General features: G+C 41.1%; 1 protein-coding gene across 1 annotated transcript in view; it reads right to left on the bottom strand.

Annotated features, from left to right (window-relative positions):
• Positions 1-15,682, bottom strand: part of CFAP299 (cilia and flagella associated protein 299) — a 291,049-nt gene that overhangs the window by 48,330 nt on the left and 227,037 nt on the right. Inside the window, exon 4 of the mRNA XM_063310423.1 lies at positions 2,136-2,278. Within this exon, the coding sequence (XP_063166493.1) occupies positions 2,136-2,278 (143 nt within the window). The remainder of the gene's footprint in view (positions 1-2,135; positions 2,279-15,682) is intronic.

The following is a 15,682-nucleotide window of genomic DNA, read 5'->3' on the forward strand; positions in this document are numbered from 1 at the left end:
TCTGCCAATACAGCTTGTGATGATGTGGCTGGTGTATAATTTGGAAGCATTCTCCAACAGAGAAAGTACATCAGCTTTCCATACAGAATATCAAACAAATCTTGATACAAATAAGCAGAAACAGTCATTCAAATTCTCACTTCTTGTACTATATGGGAATCACCAACTATTTAATAGCCTTTCTGGTGTCATCTGGTGTCCAAAAAATAGAAAGATTCTAACTATTTAGACTTATGCACACTAACAATCCATTTCTATCCAGATCTGAAGATCTTTATTGTAGGAGAAGTATTGTGCTTGCATTCAGCAAAGAAAGGCAGGATTCTGACAGCAAATTAATGACTCCTGCTTATACATGAAGGTAGATCAATATCCTGGGTCCTGATGCTGATGAGAGATGGATGAATGTATTTGTATTTGATCTCTGCCAATTTCTCATATATTTAATTGTTAAGTCCATTATTTCCAACGTCTACACAACTTTGCCATTTTTTTTAGAAGGTATGATATACACAGTTGTGCATGTAATTCCCTGCAACATTCTCTAATATTTACAGTTTTGTAGACAACTTTTTGAATACATCCATTTTTATTTGTAATTTCTGAATTGAGAATTGCATAGCAAGACTGGAAGCGGCACAGAGGCGGAAACATGACAGTGTTACACTCAGCTGATTAGCAAGACAGTGCAGATTGGATGGATTCACTAAAAAATACAGCTCTCCAAAATTCTTCCACATATTGAGCTTTTTGATTTTCTTTTTACTATCATGAATGTGCTGGTCCCATATGTGCTATGTTGGCCTATTCTTCCTCTTCCCCTCACCCAGGTTTCACCTACAGCCTCACCTCTGGATGGAGAGGTTGCTGGAAATACATTATGCCCCATCTTCAGCCCTTGTATTAATTTTTCTCCAGTTCAATTCAAATTTGTCCAGGTAATAGTTTACTCTGAAAGGCCCTCACCTGCTTGTATCTGATATACAGCATCTCTGAGATGGGCCCCTCACTTTCATTCTGTTGCAGACCCTTAAATCAGCCAAATAAACCATCGTGTTATCTAATAAATTTTACCCTGTTTCCCCAGAGCGTCAATGAACCTGGGACTGGAATTTCTTTTGAAAACACCTGCAAAGACTTTTTACCTACATTAGCTTTTGAGACTAGAGTTAAGTGTTTAACCCTAGTAGATGAATCTGAGAATAAATATATTGAGGCTGTCCATCATTTGCTGATTATAGCATGGAATAAGAATTTGCACATGTGTAACTGCCACCAGGAGGGACGCGGTGGCGCTGCGGGTTAAACCGCTGAGCTGCCGATCGGAAGGTTGGCGGTTCGAAACCGCGCGGCGGGGTGAGCTCCCGTTGCTCGTCCCAGCTCCTGCTCACCTAGCAGTTCGAAAACATGCAAATGTGAGTAGATCAATAGGTACCGCTTCGGCGGGAAGGTAACGGCGTTCCGTGTCATCATGCTGGCCACATGACCCGGAAGTGTCTATCACAACGCCGGCTCTAAGGCTTAGAAACGGAGATGAGCACCGCCCCCTAGAGTCGGACACGACTGGACTTTACGTCAAGGGAAACCTTTACCTTTACCTTTACCTAACTGCCACCAGGGATAGAACACTGTATAGGGAGATGCCACCCTTCAAATGAAATGTTTTCTGAGGCACTTGGTTCACACGTTCAGTGGGAGGCCTCCAAGTATCAAGCGAGGAACAGAACAAACAGGCTATGAAACATCTCAAAGCCTTTTTTGATCCTCATGCCTATACCATTTATAGCAACACTGCCTCTAAGTACATTTCTAAGTTCAGCTCGAAGAGTTATTTTGATTTGTAAAACTTTACACATCGTGGGCCAAAATGCCCGCTTATGAGACTACTTTGGAAAAGATCTCAATTTTATGACTCACTGCTAGCTGAGGCTAACTTGATATGTAGATAGGATATATTTATCCACCAGGGCATCTATATTGTCAAATGTCTTTCCTGAAGCAGAGCATGTTGCCCCTTCCATTCCCTTTCATGGTTCCAACTGGAAAGTATAGGCTCTAATATTTCCACAGTTGTCAGTGGAAACAGCAGACCAACTGCTGCGATTTCACATGTGGGCAGAAGATGCATCACCAACCTCAGATCACTGCGTCTGGGGAAAAGCTTCTTTTTGCCACTGAAATAGACGTCAAATTCATCCACCTTCAAACGATGGGCAAAATCAATATATGCAGAGACCTCCTGGCCACGGGCATTTCGATCACGAATGAAGATTATGGACTAGAGAGAAAAAGATAAATATTACTACACTCAAATGTCCATAAAAGATAGGTTTGCACCATTTGTGTAGTTTCTTTGCTTTGGGGGACACAAGGACAGGATTGCAATCATTCTGTCTTTCATTCTCGCCTCATCCATCTTTCATATACTACTGTATTTCTGTAACCAGAGCCAATTTGTATGTGCTGAACAGTAATTTTAATGAGTTCAGTGAGGTTTCCCCTGAAGGATGAACAAGTAGCGTTGCAGACTTCCTCAGGAAAAACAAAACCTCCAAGTTTTAGAGTATAAACTACAGCAGTGTTCCTCAACCTTGGCCACTTTAAGATGTGTGGACTTCAACTCCCAGAATTCCCTAGCCAGCATGCTGGCTGGGGAATTCTGGGATTTGAAGTCCACACAACTTAAAATGGCCAAGGTTGAGGAACACTGAGCTACAATACGACTGCCATCCCTTTTAGAGGGAAATAGGTACTTGATACCACATTAGGAATTCAAGAAAGAATTTTGATCTTGAGCTGTCTTGTATATACTAAACCAATCTGGGTATCATCAAGGGATGCTAAGGTTACCCATAATGACTGGCAAATAGTCTTACTGCCTCACATTATGGAAAACCAGCAGAAAAGCTGTGAATTCATCTTTTAAATTCTTCAGCTCTTATTACTGGTTAGTAACATTGCTCTTCTTGTTTTTCTATTGATACAAAAGCTAACTGGTTTGTTTGCAAACATCTGCTTGCAAACAGCACAGCCAACAGATGCTGCAGCGGCGATCGCTACAGAAATGCCATCTAGTCCCCCTTTTCATATTTAAGGGAGTTTCAGTTCTCATCTTTACATATCTTTGTATCCTGCAGGACCAGTTTCAAACCTCTAGTATGGGGTGATTTACCCACTGCTGAAGTAATATTTAATGTACATTTATGAAACAACTGATGATAGGGTCAAGATACATGGCATCTATCCAAGTTATATAAACATATCCTGCTTCAATACTAAGAAAGGATGTAACTTATCCAGTCCATGGATGTTTGCAAGGGTGGGTCAAAAAAGTCATGATGGCAGCTGTGACCATGTCATCAAAGCCCTGTCCCTTTCTATGTGCATCATATGTAAAAAAGAGGCAGGGCCATTCTGACTTTTTTTACTGTCCCTGCAGATGCCTGCAGTAGCCACTGGCAACCAGAAATTGTCACCAGGACAAATCCCTGATTAAACTACGATTAAATATGGATCCAGTGCTGAAGGACAGAACCTCTTATTTTCATCTGAATAGAAAACTGCTAATTATAACCTTTTTAAGCTCAACAAGGTTCAATAGACGAAGATGAGTTATGTAACTGTGGTCCTTGTCCTTGGAAGCAGACTATGGCCTTTTGCATTTTTTGAAGTTGCAAAATAATGTTGAAAGTTTTCCATATAGAAGAACATATTAGACTTACAAATCTGACAGTCCCTGGCCATTGGCCATCCTAGCTGGTATTGATAAAAAATTCAGTTAAAAACATCTGGAGAGGTTGCCTATCCCTACTGTAATGTGGGATATATTTGAAGCCTATGAAATTATTTTAGATACTGAGATTTATAAATTCCCAAGGAGTACTACTATATGTGTTACAGTAATAGACTAAATGTTGTAAATAAAATCAAATTCCAGATCAAGTCCTGGAAGATGACCTGGAGAGATGAGCTATAGTACAGAAATCCCCAAACTTTCACAAAATGGCTTGGAACTGACTGGCAATAATCTTCATTTTTTCAGAATACAAAATGTGGAGTACATCAAGACCTGAATTCTGCTCTCTGCACTCATCAGTTATTGCTCCATTGTGCCATCATCAGTCCTGAAACAACAGAAATCCTGGAGCAGGATGAGGCAGAAGTCCCCACTGAAGAGAAGACAACTCCCTCACAAGACCTACGGAGCCCCACATCACTGCTCTGGTTTCAAATAAACCAGCCAGATCCAGTAAATTAACACATCTGTGCATGTCAGCCAGTGCTGTGAACTGACTTCAGTCAGGTCTGGAGTAGATTCTGAACTGATAGAGACCCTCCTGGGTAGAGGTGTGCTTACAGAAGCATCCCTTACAGCTGATTGTTGGAAGAAAGGAAGGACTTGCAGTATATACATTAAACAGAATTTGGTTGGCTGTGGGTTCTGAAAAGGAACAAAGAAGGATTGAGTATTTCCAGAAAACTGAAAGCCACGTTCAGGCTCCTTCTTTAAAACAGACATTGGTTTGCCATTGACATATCAGGGAGTTCAGGAAGAGGCAGAGTTGGAAGGCATATTGAATGTGAGCAAGGAGGAACCCATGATGAGGTCATAAAAAGAAGAATTGCACAGGTCTTTTCTATTTACCAGCATGAAAAAAGACAGAAGGTTCCTATCAGACAAATCAATCAATCAATCGGACTGTAGAGTAAAAACTCTGCAATATCTCTTCCCCTTCAACTGCTGCATGCATCACCTTGAAAGAAGAAAAACTGTGCTCCAATAAAAGGATTTTTACCAGGAACAGAAAAGTATTTTCTCTACATGGCCAAAACTGAAGTACAGAGCATTCTGTAGCTGTGAGAAGATAAAAGACTGACAACATACTATAAATCTATGAAATGCTGATATCATGATGCATTTTTCTTTTTAAAAAAGAGAAGAGATTAAAAACAACCACCCTAAATCACACGGGACGTTCCTGTGTTTAAAAAGTTGGCAAAGCATGTGCTGGCTTATGTTCAGTGTACAACATAAAGGACATCTTTCAACTCTCATCTGATTATAAAATTACTTTCCTAAAGTAGGTGTTTTCACCCAGACCTGCCATGTGGAAAATGACAAATTTATACAGCTTTGCAGGGAAGCAGTCAGGATGTCTATCTGTGTGGTTTTTTAAAAACATCTTCAAACACCTGATCAAAAATATCTGGAAGACCCCTCCCCCCCAAAAAAATCCTGTGATAAAGGTACAAAGGGTCTTTTATTTTTTTGCTTTTGATCAAGCATCACCTGTCAGCATTCATCTACATTTTCTTCCCATTTCCAAAAATTCATTTAGAAGTACTTAAAAAGCTTTCACTCATAAAATGGACACGTGTGGGTAGATAATCTTAAGATGTTCTATCACTTTTCGGTTTTACCACACCTTTCTGCCTCAGAGGAAGTAGGTTTATAGGGAGGTGATTAAACATTTTCCCCCTTAACATGATCAACAGTAGATAATTGTGTTCATACTAATAATTAATGGGAATTTCACAGGATGATCTCAAGGATGTGTCTACTACAAGGGCATTTTAAGGTGATAGGAGAGCAGGCATCTTCAACCTGGCTCTGTCCAGATGTTTTGGGAATACCATTCCAAGAATTTCTAACCAGCAACCCAGACAAACCTTTGTGTTGGCCTTTTCTTATAAGACCAGGGCTAGCTAGCTAGCTAGCTAGCTATCTATCTATCTATCTATCTATCTATCTATCTATCTATCTATCTATCTATCTATCTATCATATTTCTTTACTGCCCATCTCGTATTGCAATGACTTTGGGTGGTTTACAAGTAAAATTAGGCATAAAATATTAAAATATTGTTAAAACAAATACAGTATAAAATAACACATAAATATAAGAAATATAAAACATAAAATATAAAGTCCAAGATGGTGGAATAATGGTGTCATCATTGGCCCCATCAAGGTGCCAACCACCCCCATGATTGACTATCCCCCCTCCCACCCCAGGCGAGGTGGCACAACCAAGTTTTAACCCCCTTTCGGAAAGCAGAAAGCTTTTTTATCCTAAAAGTATAGTCACAAATTAGAGAAAGAGCAGCACGTGGAAAGAGCTACAAGCAGACATGGAAATACAGAAGGGTTAACAATAGTGCCAATACTAGAACTACAAATACAAACAAAAATGTCAAAGCAGCAGCGAAGAACTAAATAGTACAATGACGAAATAATCATAAAAATAAGGAATATTGCTTGTCACAGACAGTAGTAGGAGAAATCAGAGTCCTTAGGGGAAAACATTGGAAAAATAAAATGGTTCTAGATTAGAGAAGTTAGATCAGTATATTTCTGGTCCTTGTCAATTTGGCATGTATTAAATTATCAGTTTTATTTTACTTCTGTATCAGTCGGTGCTTATATTTTTAAATCACAGAAATATTAATTGAATTATGTCTTTCCTACTGTCAAATATGTATTTACATATTTTATTACATGTTTATAAAATATACCTTTGTGTGGGCATTATCACAAATGTCACATTTCATGTGGACAGTTCTATTTCTATTAAACAAGAAACGTAGCCCAACATGTGATTTATACACATTATATTGTATGTAAATTACAGTTTCATTTAAAAACTGTAATAAAAACCTTAAGATCCTTTTTAAAAATCCTGAAAGGGCCTTTTCTGGTTCAGCAAGGGTTTGTTTTGTTTTGTTTTTTTAAAATATTTTTCTCATCCCTCAAAGCTAAAGTGTAGAAGTCCATGTTCCTTTTCCTATATTTTTATTAAATGATACAACACTCATTAACACTGACTCATTAATAAACGTGACTTAGAATTAGTTTATTCAGTTGCATGACATGTTACAGACTTTCATACAAAACCAGAAAAAGGGAGATGCTCTGAAAATGAGTTAGTATAGGTAGTCCTCACTTAGCGACCATTTGCAGTTAAGAAGGTGATAAAAAAGTAACTTTATGACTGGTCCTTGCATTTATGACCTTTGCAGGTCTGTAAACCAAAGGAAAACTGAAGTAAGATCATCAGCACAGTTGTGGGTTCTCACAACCATTTGCAAGGGACAGTTTAGGTAGAAGAAAATAAAAAAACAATTGTAAGGTGAGCTGGCAGGATGTACAGGTAGCCCTCATTTAGTGGTGACATTTGGGACCGGCAACTTGGTCATTAAGCAAAGTGGTTGCTAAGTTAACCCACCACTGTGCTTACTATCTTACTTCAGTTTTACTTTCAGTTATGGAGACTTTTTGTATATGTGTCCCTTTAATGAGCTCTCACTTTGATTTATTTGTTTGTTTGTTTGTCTACCTAATTTATCCCCACCCATCTCCTCCCATCGGAGGCCTCTGGGCAGTTTACAACAAATGATTAAAACCATCAGAATAATAAAATACAATAAAAATACTATAAATAGAAATAAAAATAAAGAATAAAAATCCAAGCGATGAAACATTGCTTCCAAAACATTGATTCTCTTCTGGTTGAACTATAATAAGGTACACATTTAGGCTTATCACCTAAAAGATAAAGAATGTATATGAAAAAGGATACCTTTATTGCACAATGGCCACTTGAGAGGAAATAATAATCCAACGTTTTATATGTATGTGATTTGGAGGTATATCCAAACTTGATTACTAATTTGAATGTGCACAGATCAATTTGGGTAGCCTTTAAGAATGGCTCAAATCCAGTCTTAACTCCACAAATCAACTCTCCATTTTCTAGTTGTTCTGAAAATCTATATGGGTAAGAACTATATATGGTAGGCGACCATTTTAGAAGGCAACACACTCCCAATGAGTCATACAAGGATCCACTCCAACCTCCAGGGGAAAAATAAAATTTGCTGAAGATAAGTTTAGAGAGTTTTCACTACGTTCTCAGTGATTTTTATTTAATTCAAAGAATTTATTCCTGCTCCCCACCCCCCACCCCAGAGTCCATGCTACCTTGCAAGCAAATGGCCAAATGTCTCAGAAGTTACTTGTGATGCTCTTGAGAAACACATGTCCCAAGTCTCACTGTTTGTGCAAACTTTACCATATGGATTGGGACTGGAGCCATATTGTGCAGGTATGATTAGTCTCTGCTCCAGTTCCTTAAGCTATTATGTCTGAACAAAAATAACATACACAATGAACTTTCTCAAAAGCTGTTTTTCTCCATGCCCTGAAAAATTCCCTTCAGACGTTCATGCAGTTAACAAAGTAACATTTCCCAAACAATTGTTGAATGGAATTGAATTGATATTGAAGGAAAACAGATCCCCAGAATTGGTAGACAAAAGAATAGTTTGGTTTTGCTGAAACCAGAGAAGCAGCTTTGCAATTATGCTGCTTACAAATATATAAAAATATGGAGGCAAGATACATTTTTTTAACAATTTGCAGCTTAAAAATAAGTTAAATTAGTACAATTAACACTTATTATACACAGAATTTGTAACGATAGCCAGCTCACTGATCACATCCCAGCATGACATCTACAGGAGAATCAATGTACTCTAGGATTTCTTCCTGAATTTTTCTACTTTACTGCTCCTAAGACATTGTCTTATACCATCCCATGAAATGCCTTAGATGGCTGACAAAAGGCACCTTCAATTTAAAACCCATGGAATATTGCTCTTGGCCATACCAACCATTTTGATTATTAGAAAGCTTTGAGGACAGGCAGCCAACCAGCACTCTGCTGCTGGGCAGCCTTCACTTATTCACCAGTTCATGCCGAAACTTTAAACATATTTCTTTTGTTTCCCCGACCCACCATCTCCCATACAAATGCTGCTCTATTTTGACTCCTTTGCCAGCCCACGTGCAGCACAACAGCAGGAAAACAGATGAGCCAGGATGCACGACTGCTGGGCTGTCCTTTAATGAGACCACAGGCTGCCTGTCCCAGCTGCATGAAGAATAAGCAAGCTTGTGGGAGCTACCATGAAAGCCATGACCTGGTGTCTGGAGGATGTCAGGGTCTGGATGGGGAAAACACACTCAGACTCAGCCCAACCATGACAGAATGGCTGTTAATTCAGAGGCCAACTGATTCCAGGAATGCTCAGTTGCAGCTGGTGCACCAGTGTGGCCTTACCTGATGCCCTGTTTGGACTATGCAGCCAGACAAGGTCTTAAAAAACACACTTGATTAAATAACTATTTACAATAATTAAGTCCTTGGATATGAAGACTCAATCAAAACCCAACTGGGCACAACAGGCAGCTAAACAGGACTCTCTCACTGGACAGGCAGGCTGGATAAGACTGGAACACAGTGCTCTGGAACCAACAGATCTCGAACTGGAAGCTATTCTGGCTCTGAATCACTGGCAATCTGGAACTGAATTAGGACTAGACACAGCAACTACGGCTTGGAAGCAGGACTCGAACTCAGAACAAGGCTAAACTCTGTTAGGAGACTTGGACTAGGCGAAATTCTCAGGACCGGAATCTTAGAGCAGGACTCGGAACCTGGAGCAAGGTTTGGAACTGGATGCAAAACTGGACTCAGCTGGAAGCCCTGGACTAGGCTGAATTCTCTGGGCTGGAAGCTTGGAGCAAGGCTGGGAACTGGAAGCAAAGCTGGACTCGGCTGGAAGCTCCAGACTATGTTGAATTCTCTGAACTAAAGACTTGGAGCAAGGCTTGGACCCCAGATCAAGGCTAGAAACAGATGGAAGCCCCAGAGTAACCAGCGACCCAGTTCCTGAACAAGATAGTTTTGAAATTTCCAAGCATGGATGAGTCTGCAAAGCATGGTTGCACAGGACTGAGGACAAGTGGCAGCGCAGAAACTTCTTGGCTTGACTACGCTGCTGAGGAGATCATGGAGTTTCAAGGCTGGATGCAAGGTGGAGGCTGCTGGGCACGGTTGATGCTGGTTCCGCGGATGCAGCAGACACAAGATTCAATTCCTCTTCGGAGTGGAGCTCAGGCGCTGATTCCTCTTCAGCCACAGGCGCTGCCTCCGACGCCGGTAAGGACTCTTTTCCCAAAGCTGCAGGCTTAGAGGATCGGTTGTCTCCAGCAGCTCACTCTCTGCGCAGCTGCCTTTTATCCAATCTTTGGCGCGCTTGGAGTCTCCTGTAGCCAATCAGGCTGCTTCCTCCTGCACGTGCTTTTCAGCTCGTTGTTGGTGCATGCTGATTGGTGTATTCAAATCCTCCTCCGAATCTTACTCAATCCGTGCCATGGATTCTTCCCATGCTGCTGTATCAGCCTGGGGTTTCGTTTTCCCGATTTGGGGCTGATAAGTTTCCAACTCCTCCTCTGACTCTGAAGAAGTTTCACTTTCCGAGTCAGAGGCAGGCTTGGTTCTGACACCTGGAACAGGATGCACTGAAGAACATCTCTCATGCACTTGTCAACTCTGGACTAGATTACTGTAATTAACTGTGCATGGGGACTCAGAAAGTTCAGCCGGTCCAGAATACAGTGGCACATGCGCTCAGCAATTCATCATGATACTGCTGCATTACATTTCTATTGCAGGAGCTGTACCAGTAGGTGTAATGGGCAGAAGGAATAAACTCGAGGGACAAGAGGAAGAGATGCAACCAAGACAACGGTCAGATAAAAGAAATCTGAGTCCGGACCAGAACCGTACTGTGAGAAAGCATGTCAGACAATCTTGGTCTCTGAGAGTCCACACAATGGCATCTGGACTGCATAGGCTTTTGCTGAGAAATTTTACTTTGCCCCCAAGTGAAGAGTGGGAGAGGACAAAAGTAGGGAGTACTGAAACCTCAGCCATGTCACCTGGCAAAAAAGACCTCAGCAGAAATTGTTTGAAGGGGTGCCAACTGAAGGGTAAATGATGCAGACAATATTTAGGAGTCAATTATTCACCTACAGGGGAAGCTATTAAAAAAAACATCCAGCCCAAACATGGACAATTTCACAGGTGATGCCCTAAGGGCTTGAGGCAACAATTTCCAGGGAAAGGGGAAGCTTAAAATACATTATAACTTAAAATAAATTCTTAGCGATTGGCTATTTTTAAAAAAATAACGTTTAACCTAATCTGCCACCTGTGGTTCAGGTTACATCAAGCAAACATGCCATCAGGGTCCAGGAGTGAGAGGAAACTGACCTCCTGTATCTTGAAAACAGATGGCCTTAGTTCTTTTCTGGAAAAATGTCAAAACTGTTTGGCCTGGCTTAGCAGAAGGGATGAAAGCTGGCTACAGAACGATCTTCCACTTTGCTATTTTGCCTGCCTGAAACCCAGGGGTGCTGGTTTCAAGGAAAGGAGATTGCTTGTCTTAATATTTCAACATACATTCTCTGGAATATTGTAATTATGTTGTCCTCAATCCTGCAATAAACTGTGTGACATCGTGATCCTGTGGATCAGTATCTACATAAATGAAGCCATTAAAAATATCTGCCTTGCATCTGAGGTTGCAAGTATGCGAGGGTAGGCTAGGTCTCCAAATACAAATATCCTGTCTAATGTTGGCTGTCAGACGGTAGATGCGATCACTTTTAGAAGAGCCCCTCCTATGTTTGAGGAGGGGGGGACTATCATGACGGAAAGCTCGGGTTAAAGCTGATTAAATTGGATATCTATTTAGCAGGCGTATCTGTGTGTGCGTGTGTGTGTGTGTGTGTATAGGAGACAATTATTTTAAGTTCTGCAAATTGTAGATTTTTATTCAGGAGTGCTGAACTTTTATAAGAAAAGACATAACAGTAAAAGACCTGGAGACATAATTCAGGTGTACAAATTATGTGTGGTATAGATAAATACCGCCCATCTCCCTCTTTGGGGGGAGATGGGCGGTAACAAAATTTGAATAATAAATAAGTAAGTAAGTAAGTAAGTAAGTAAGTAAGTAAGTAAATAAATTGGACAAAGAGAAGCTATTTTCCTCTTCCCAAAGTATTAGAACCAGTGGTTACCCAATGAAGTTGAATCCTTGAAGAAATTAGGGCAGACAGAAGGAAATACGTTTCTACATAATGCATAATTAACCTTTGGCATTTGCTGCTATCAGACGTGTGGTGCTGGCTACTAGCTTGGCTGGCATCAAAAAAGGGTTGGACCAATTCATGGAAGTCTTGGGGACCAATGGCTATTGGCCTTGATGGCAGTGGGGCTGCCTCTGAAGGCCATCTGCTGGGAGACTAGTGGGCTTCCTTGTGCAGTTGGTTGGCCAGCATGAGAAGACTTCTGGACTAGATGGGCCAGGGGTCTGACCCAGCAGGACACTGCTGATGTTCTTAAACATATTTTGTCTCAAAGCACATAATATAGTCTCAAAGCATGTAAAATATATACTGAAGCCTAATAAGAGATATTCCAACTGTAATATTCTACTATGTTGCATCAGCTGTTCTGCTTTGTTTCCCTTCTTTTACTCTTGTAGAATCCTAGAATCACTGAGGGACCATTAAAGGCAACTCCCTGCTCAGTGCAGAAATCCAAATTCAAGCATTTTGACAAATGGCTGTCTACAACACATCCAGTGACTGAAGCCCGCAACTCTTTGGTAATTAGCAGCTTTTAGTCCACTAATGCATTCATAAGTACATAGATCAGTGTTTCTCAACCCCGGCCACTTGAAGATGTGTGTAGTTCAACTCCCAGAATTCCCCAGCCAGCATGGGGGAGTTGAAGTCCACACATCTTCGAGTGGCCAGGGTTGAGAAACACTGATATAGATGGTGGATCACCTGGACCGCCTGGTAATCACACAGTTGTGGGCTGGTCTGGCAAAAAGTGGCAAATACGAGCACCATTTCCATGCTACTGCCAAGAAAACTGCATGGACACAACCACCACAAGGTGAACTTGGCTCAAGGTTGACTTTAACTACCTTTTTATATATAAGAAACTTATTTTTTCCTATTCTTTTAACCATTTGAATGTTTTTAGGGCTTGAGTGCTTAGTCTGCAGTTCTCTGGCAACTGTTCAATAGGATTTGCAAAGGTGAGTGAACTTAGCACCCCTTAAGGGAGATGTTCAGGGCCAGGTATGGCAAAGTCAAAGGTGTACGAACCAAATAAACAAAGCCTTGCTTCGCTGCCCCTTGTGCCCAAGTTTTTAGTGTGGTCCTTTAAAACACAGACCCATGCACAAATCTTCAGAGGACCCTGTGAAAAAGCAATACCAACCCCCCGCCCCCCAAAAAAAACCCTTTTGCATCCCAGAACCCAGTTTGCAGGGGAGACAGTGGCTGGCTGAGAAGCAGATGTCACAGCTTTGAAGTCTTCAAAAGAAAGGCTACTTGCCCTGTATAGAAGAACCGTTTCACTGTTTGCGCAACATGTGCTTTCCAGTCAACTATTATTCACAGCGTTCCACAGCTGCAACTCTGACTAGAGGAAGCTTGGCAGACTGCGGATTTGCTTATCTGTGTAAACAGGGTGTTGGCTGCATTTACAAGTAGTAATTCACAGTGAGAACAGGCTCCTGAGTGTGTGTGTGTGTGTTCTTGTATTCGTAGAGATGGCATTCAAAAACTGAAAAGCCTTCTGTGCTCCACGTGTGCCGACAAAGCAGCAGGGACGTTGCACAGTGCACCCCCCCCTCAAGACTGATTTTCTGAAGCCCCAGTTGTCAATAAGGATGGTACTTGGGGAAGATGTATGTCTAACCTTTCTTACTACTACCTGCCCAAAAGGAGGAACCTCAGGGGGACATACACAGTTGAATATATGACTTGATCCCTTAGGAGGCACTGAATGGTAGGTGATGTGATAGGAAAGTGCTATCCTGGGTGTTCATTGATGATTCTGGAACTGGAAGGATTTATTGGGCTGTGTCAGCCTTACAAGCTAGACCAGACAGGACCAGATGAGCTAATTCTATTTTACTGTAAAGCTACATTAACAGAATCTGGCAAGTCTGAAAGTACTTCTCTTGCCCCATCCCCTTTACAGCTCCAAAGCTAGGGAGGGTCCCTTCTGAGCCTCTTGCCCCACCCACATTCCTGCTGCAGGCTCAGCTGCCTTTTATCTGACCATTCCCTTGGCTGCGTCTCTTTCTCCTATCCCAAGTCATTCCCACATGCCATTACAGGCTGCCACAAAAAGGGGGATATGTGATGACTGTTGATGACTCCCAAACAAAAGTGGGATGGAGGCAGTGGCACCATCCTAACATGTTGCCACAGGAGGTGTGTGGCCTCCTTTCTCTGTAAATCCAAGTTGTAATGATAAACTTGGCCAGCATTCATCAGTCTCAATGAATGCTATCCTGTTGATCCATATGTGGATCAATTATTCCTCCAATCACAGGTTGAAACATACTGAAAATGAGGTTTCTGGATGGAAAGCTGAAGGACTTTGGAAGTACAGGTGATGTTACTGTCATCTCTTCCCATTGAAGGTCATGGTCTATGAGAAGAGAGAAGAATACTGGAAGTAAATCATAACTATTCTAGATCTGGTTGTCACTGCCAAGGAAGGCTTCACTAATGAGATGAAAGAAAGTAGAAAATTTAGACGGACATAACCAAAACCTTTTTAGGATTCATAAAAACATTTCTTTATGCAAAATGTTTGCATAGAATCTTTTGAGACAACAGCATATTTTATAAGGCCACATTTTTAAAACAATAAACTATTACAATACAAACAGGAAGAACACCAGAAAGAAGTTTAACATAATACTTGGAAAATGCTTCTTTGGTCATGAACCAATGGGTTCAAATTACAAAGATTTTGACTAAAGATTAGGAAGAACTTCCTGAGTTTGAAACCTATTTAACAACGCAGCAGACTGCCTTGGAGGATGGTGGACAATTCTGTACCAGATGTTTTTTTTTCCAGAGGTTGGATATCCATTGGTCTGGCCAACTGTCGTTGGCAGAGTGTGGTAAAGATGACCTTTGAAATCCTTTCCAACTAAATGCTTGTATGATTTGCTTGCCAGTGCCCATTTCAAGGGATAAACAGGCACAGGAAAATCTGCTTTTGGTTTCCACCCAAATGTGGGAATTAACCCACTTGAAAAGTACTGGCTATGAAGCCATATGGATGTTTTAAATTCAGTTGTTCACGGGTACCTATTTGCCATCTCTAAAGGCTGCAGTGAGGAATTGGCAGGTACGAATCATGATACAGATGAATGAGAAAAATGATTCTATATTTGTTTGTTTGTTTGTTTGTTTGTTTCTGTGGCATTCTCCCCTCTGCCAAAAGAGCTCTACCTGATTTATAAAAGAAAGGGGAAAAAAAACTGCCTTGAGTACTTACATAAGCAGGAAGACAGGGTATAAATTTAAGAACAACATTCATAAATACCATCATTGCAATAAAACCAACAGTGCTTACATTCAGAAAAACAAAATCACTAATCAGCAAACTTAAAGTCAGTCCAATCCTAGAGGAGGTGTTAACCCAGTTGAACAGGCATGCCTTTGATGGTTTTTCTGAAAGAAAATGTTTGGGAATCAGGTGGACGTAACTGGAAACAGAGTGCCATAGCTGGGGCGCTGCTACTGAGAAGGCCCTGCTCCTAGTCATGGTACTGTGAGCTGAACCCACTAATGAGACCACAAGCTGGGCCTCCTCAGCTGATCTTAGTTCAAGAGTTGGATGGTATTGGTGGATGTGGCCTTTTAAGTCCTCTGATCTTAAGCCATTTTGGACTTTGTAGGCTTAAATTTGTTCTGGCATCCCACAGGCTACTAGTACGAAGCTTTC

The sequence above is a fragment of the Candoia aspera genome, chromosome 8 (genome assembly GCF_035149785.1).
Source record: "Candoia aspera isolate rCanAsp1 chromosome 8, rCanAsp1.hap2, whole genome shotgun sequence".
NCBI classification, from domain to species: domain Eukaryota; kingdom Metazoa; phylum Chordata; class Lepidosauria; order Squamata; family Boidae; genus Candoia; species Candoia aspera.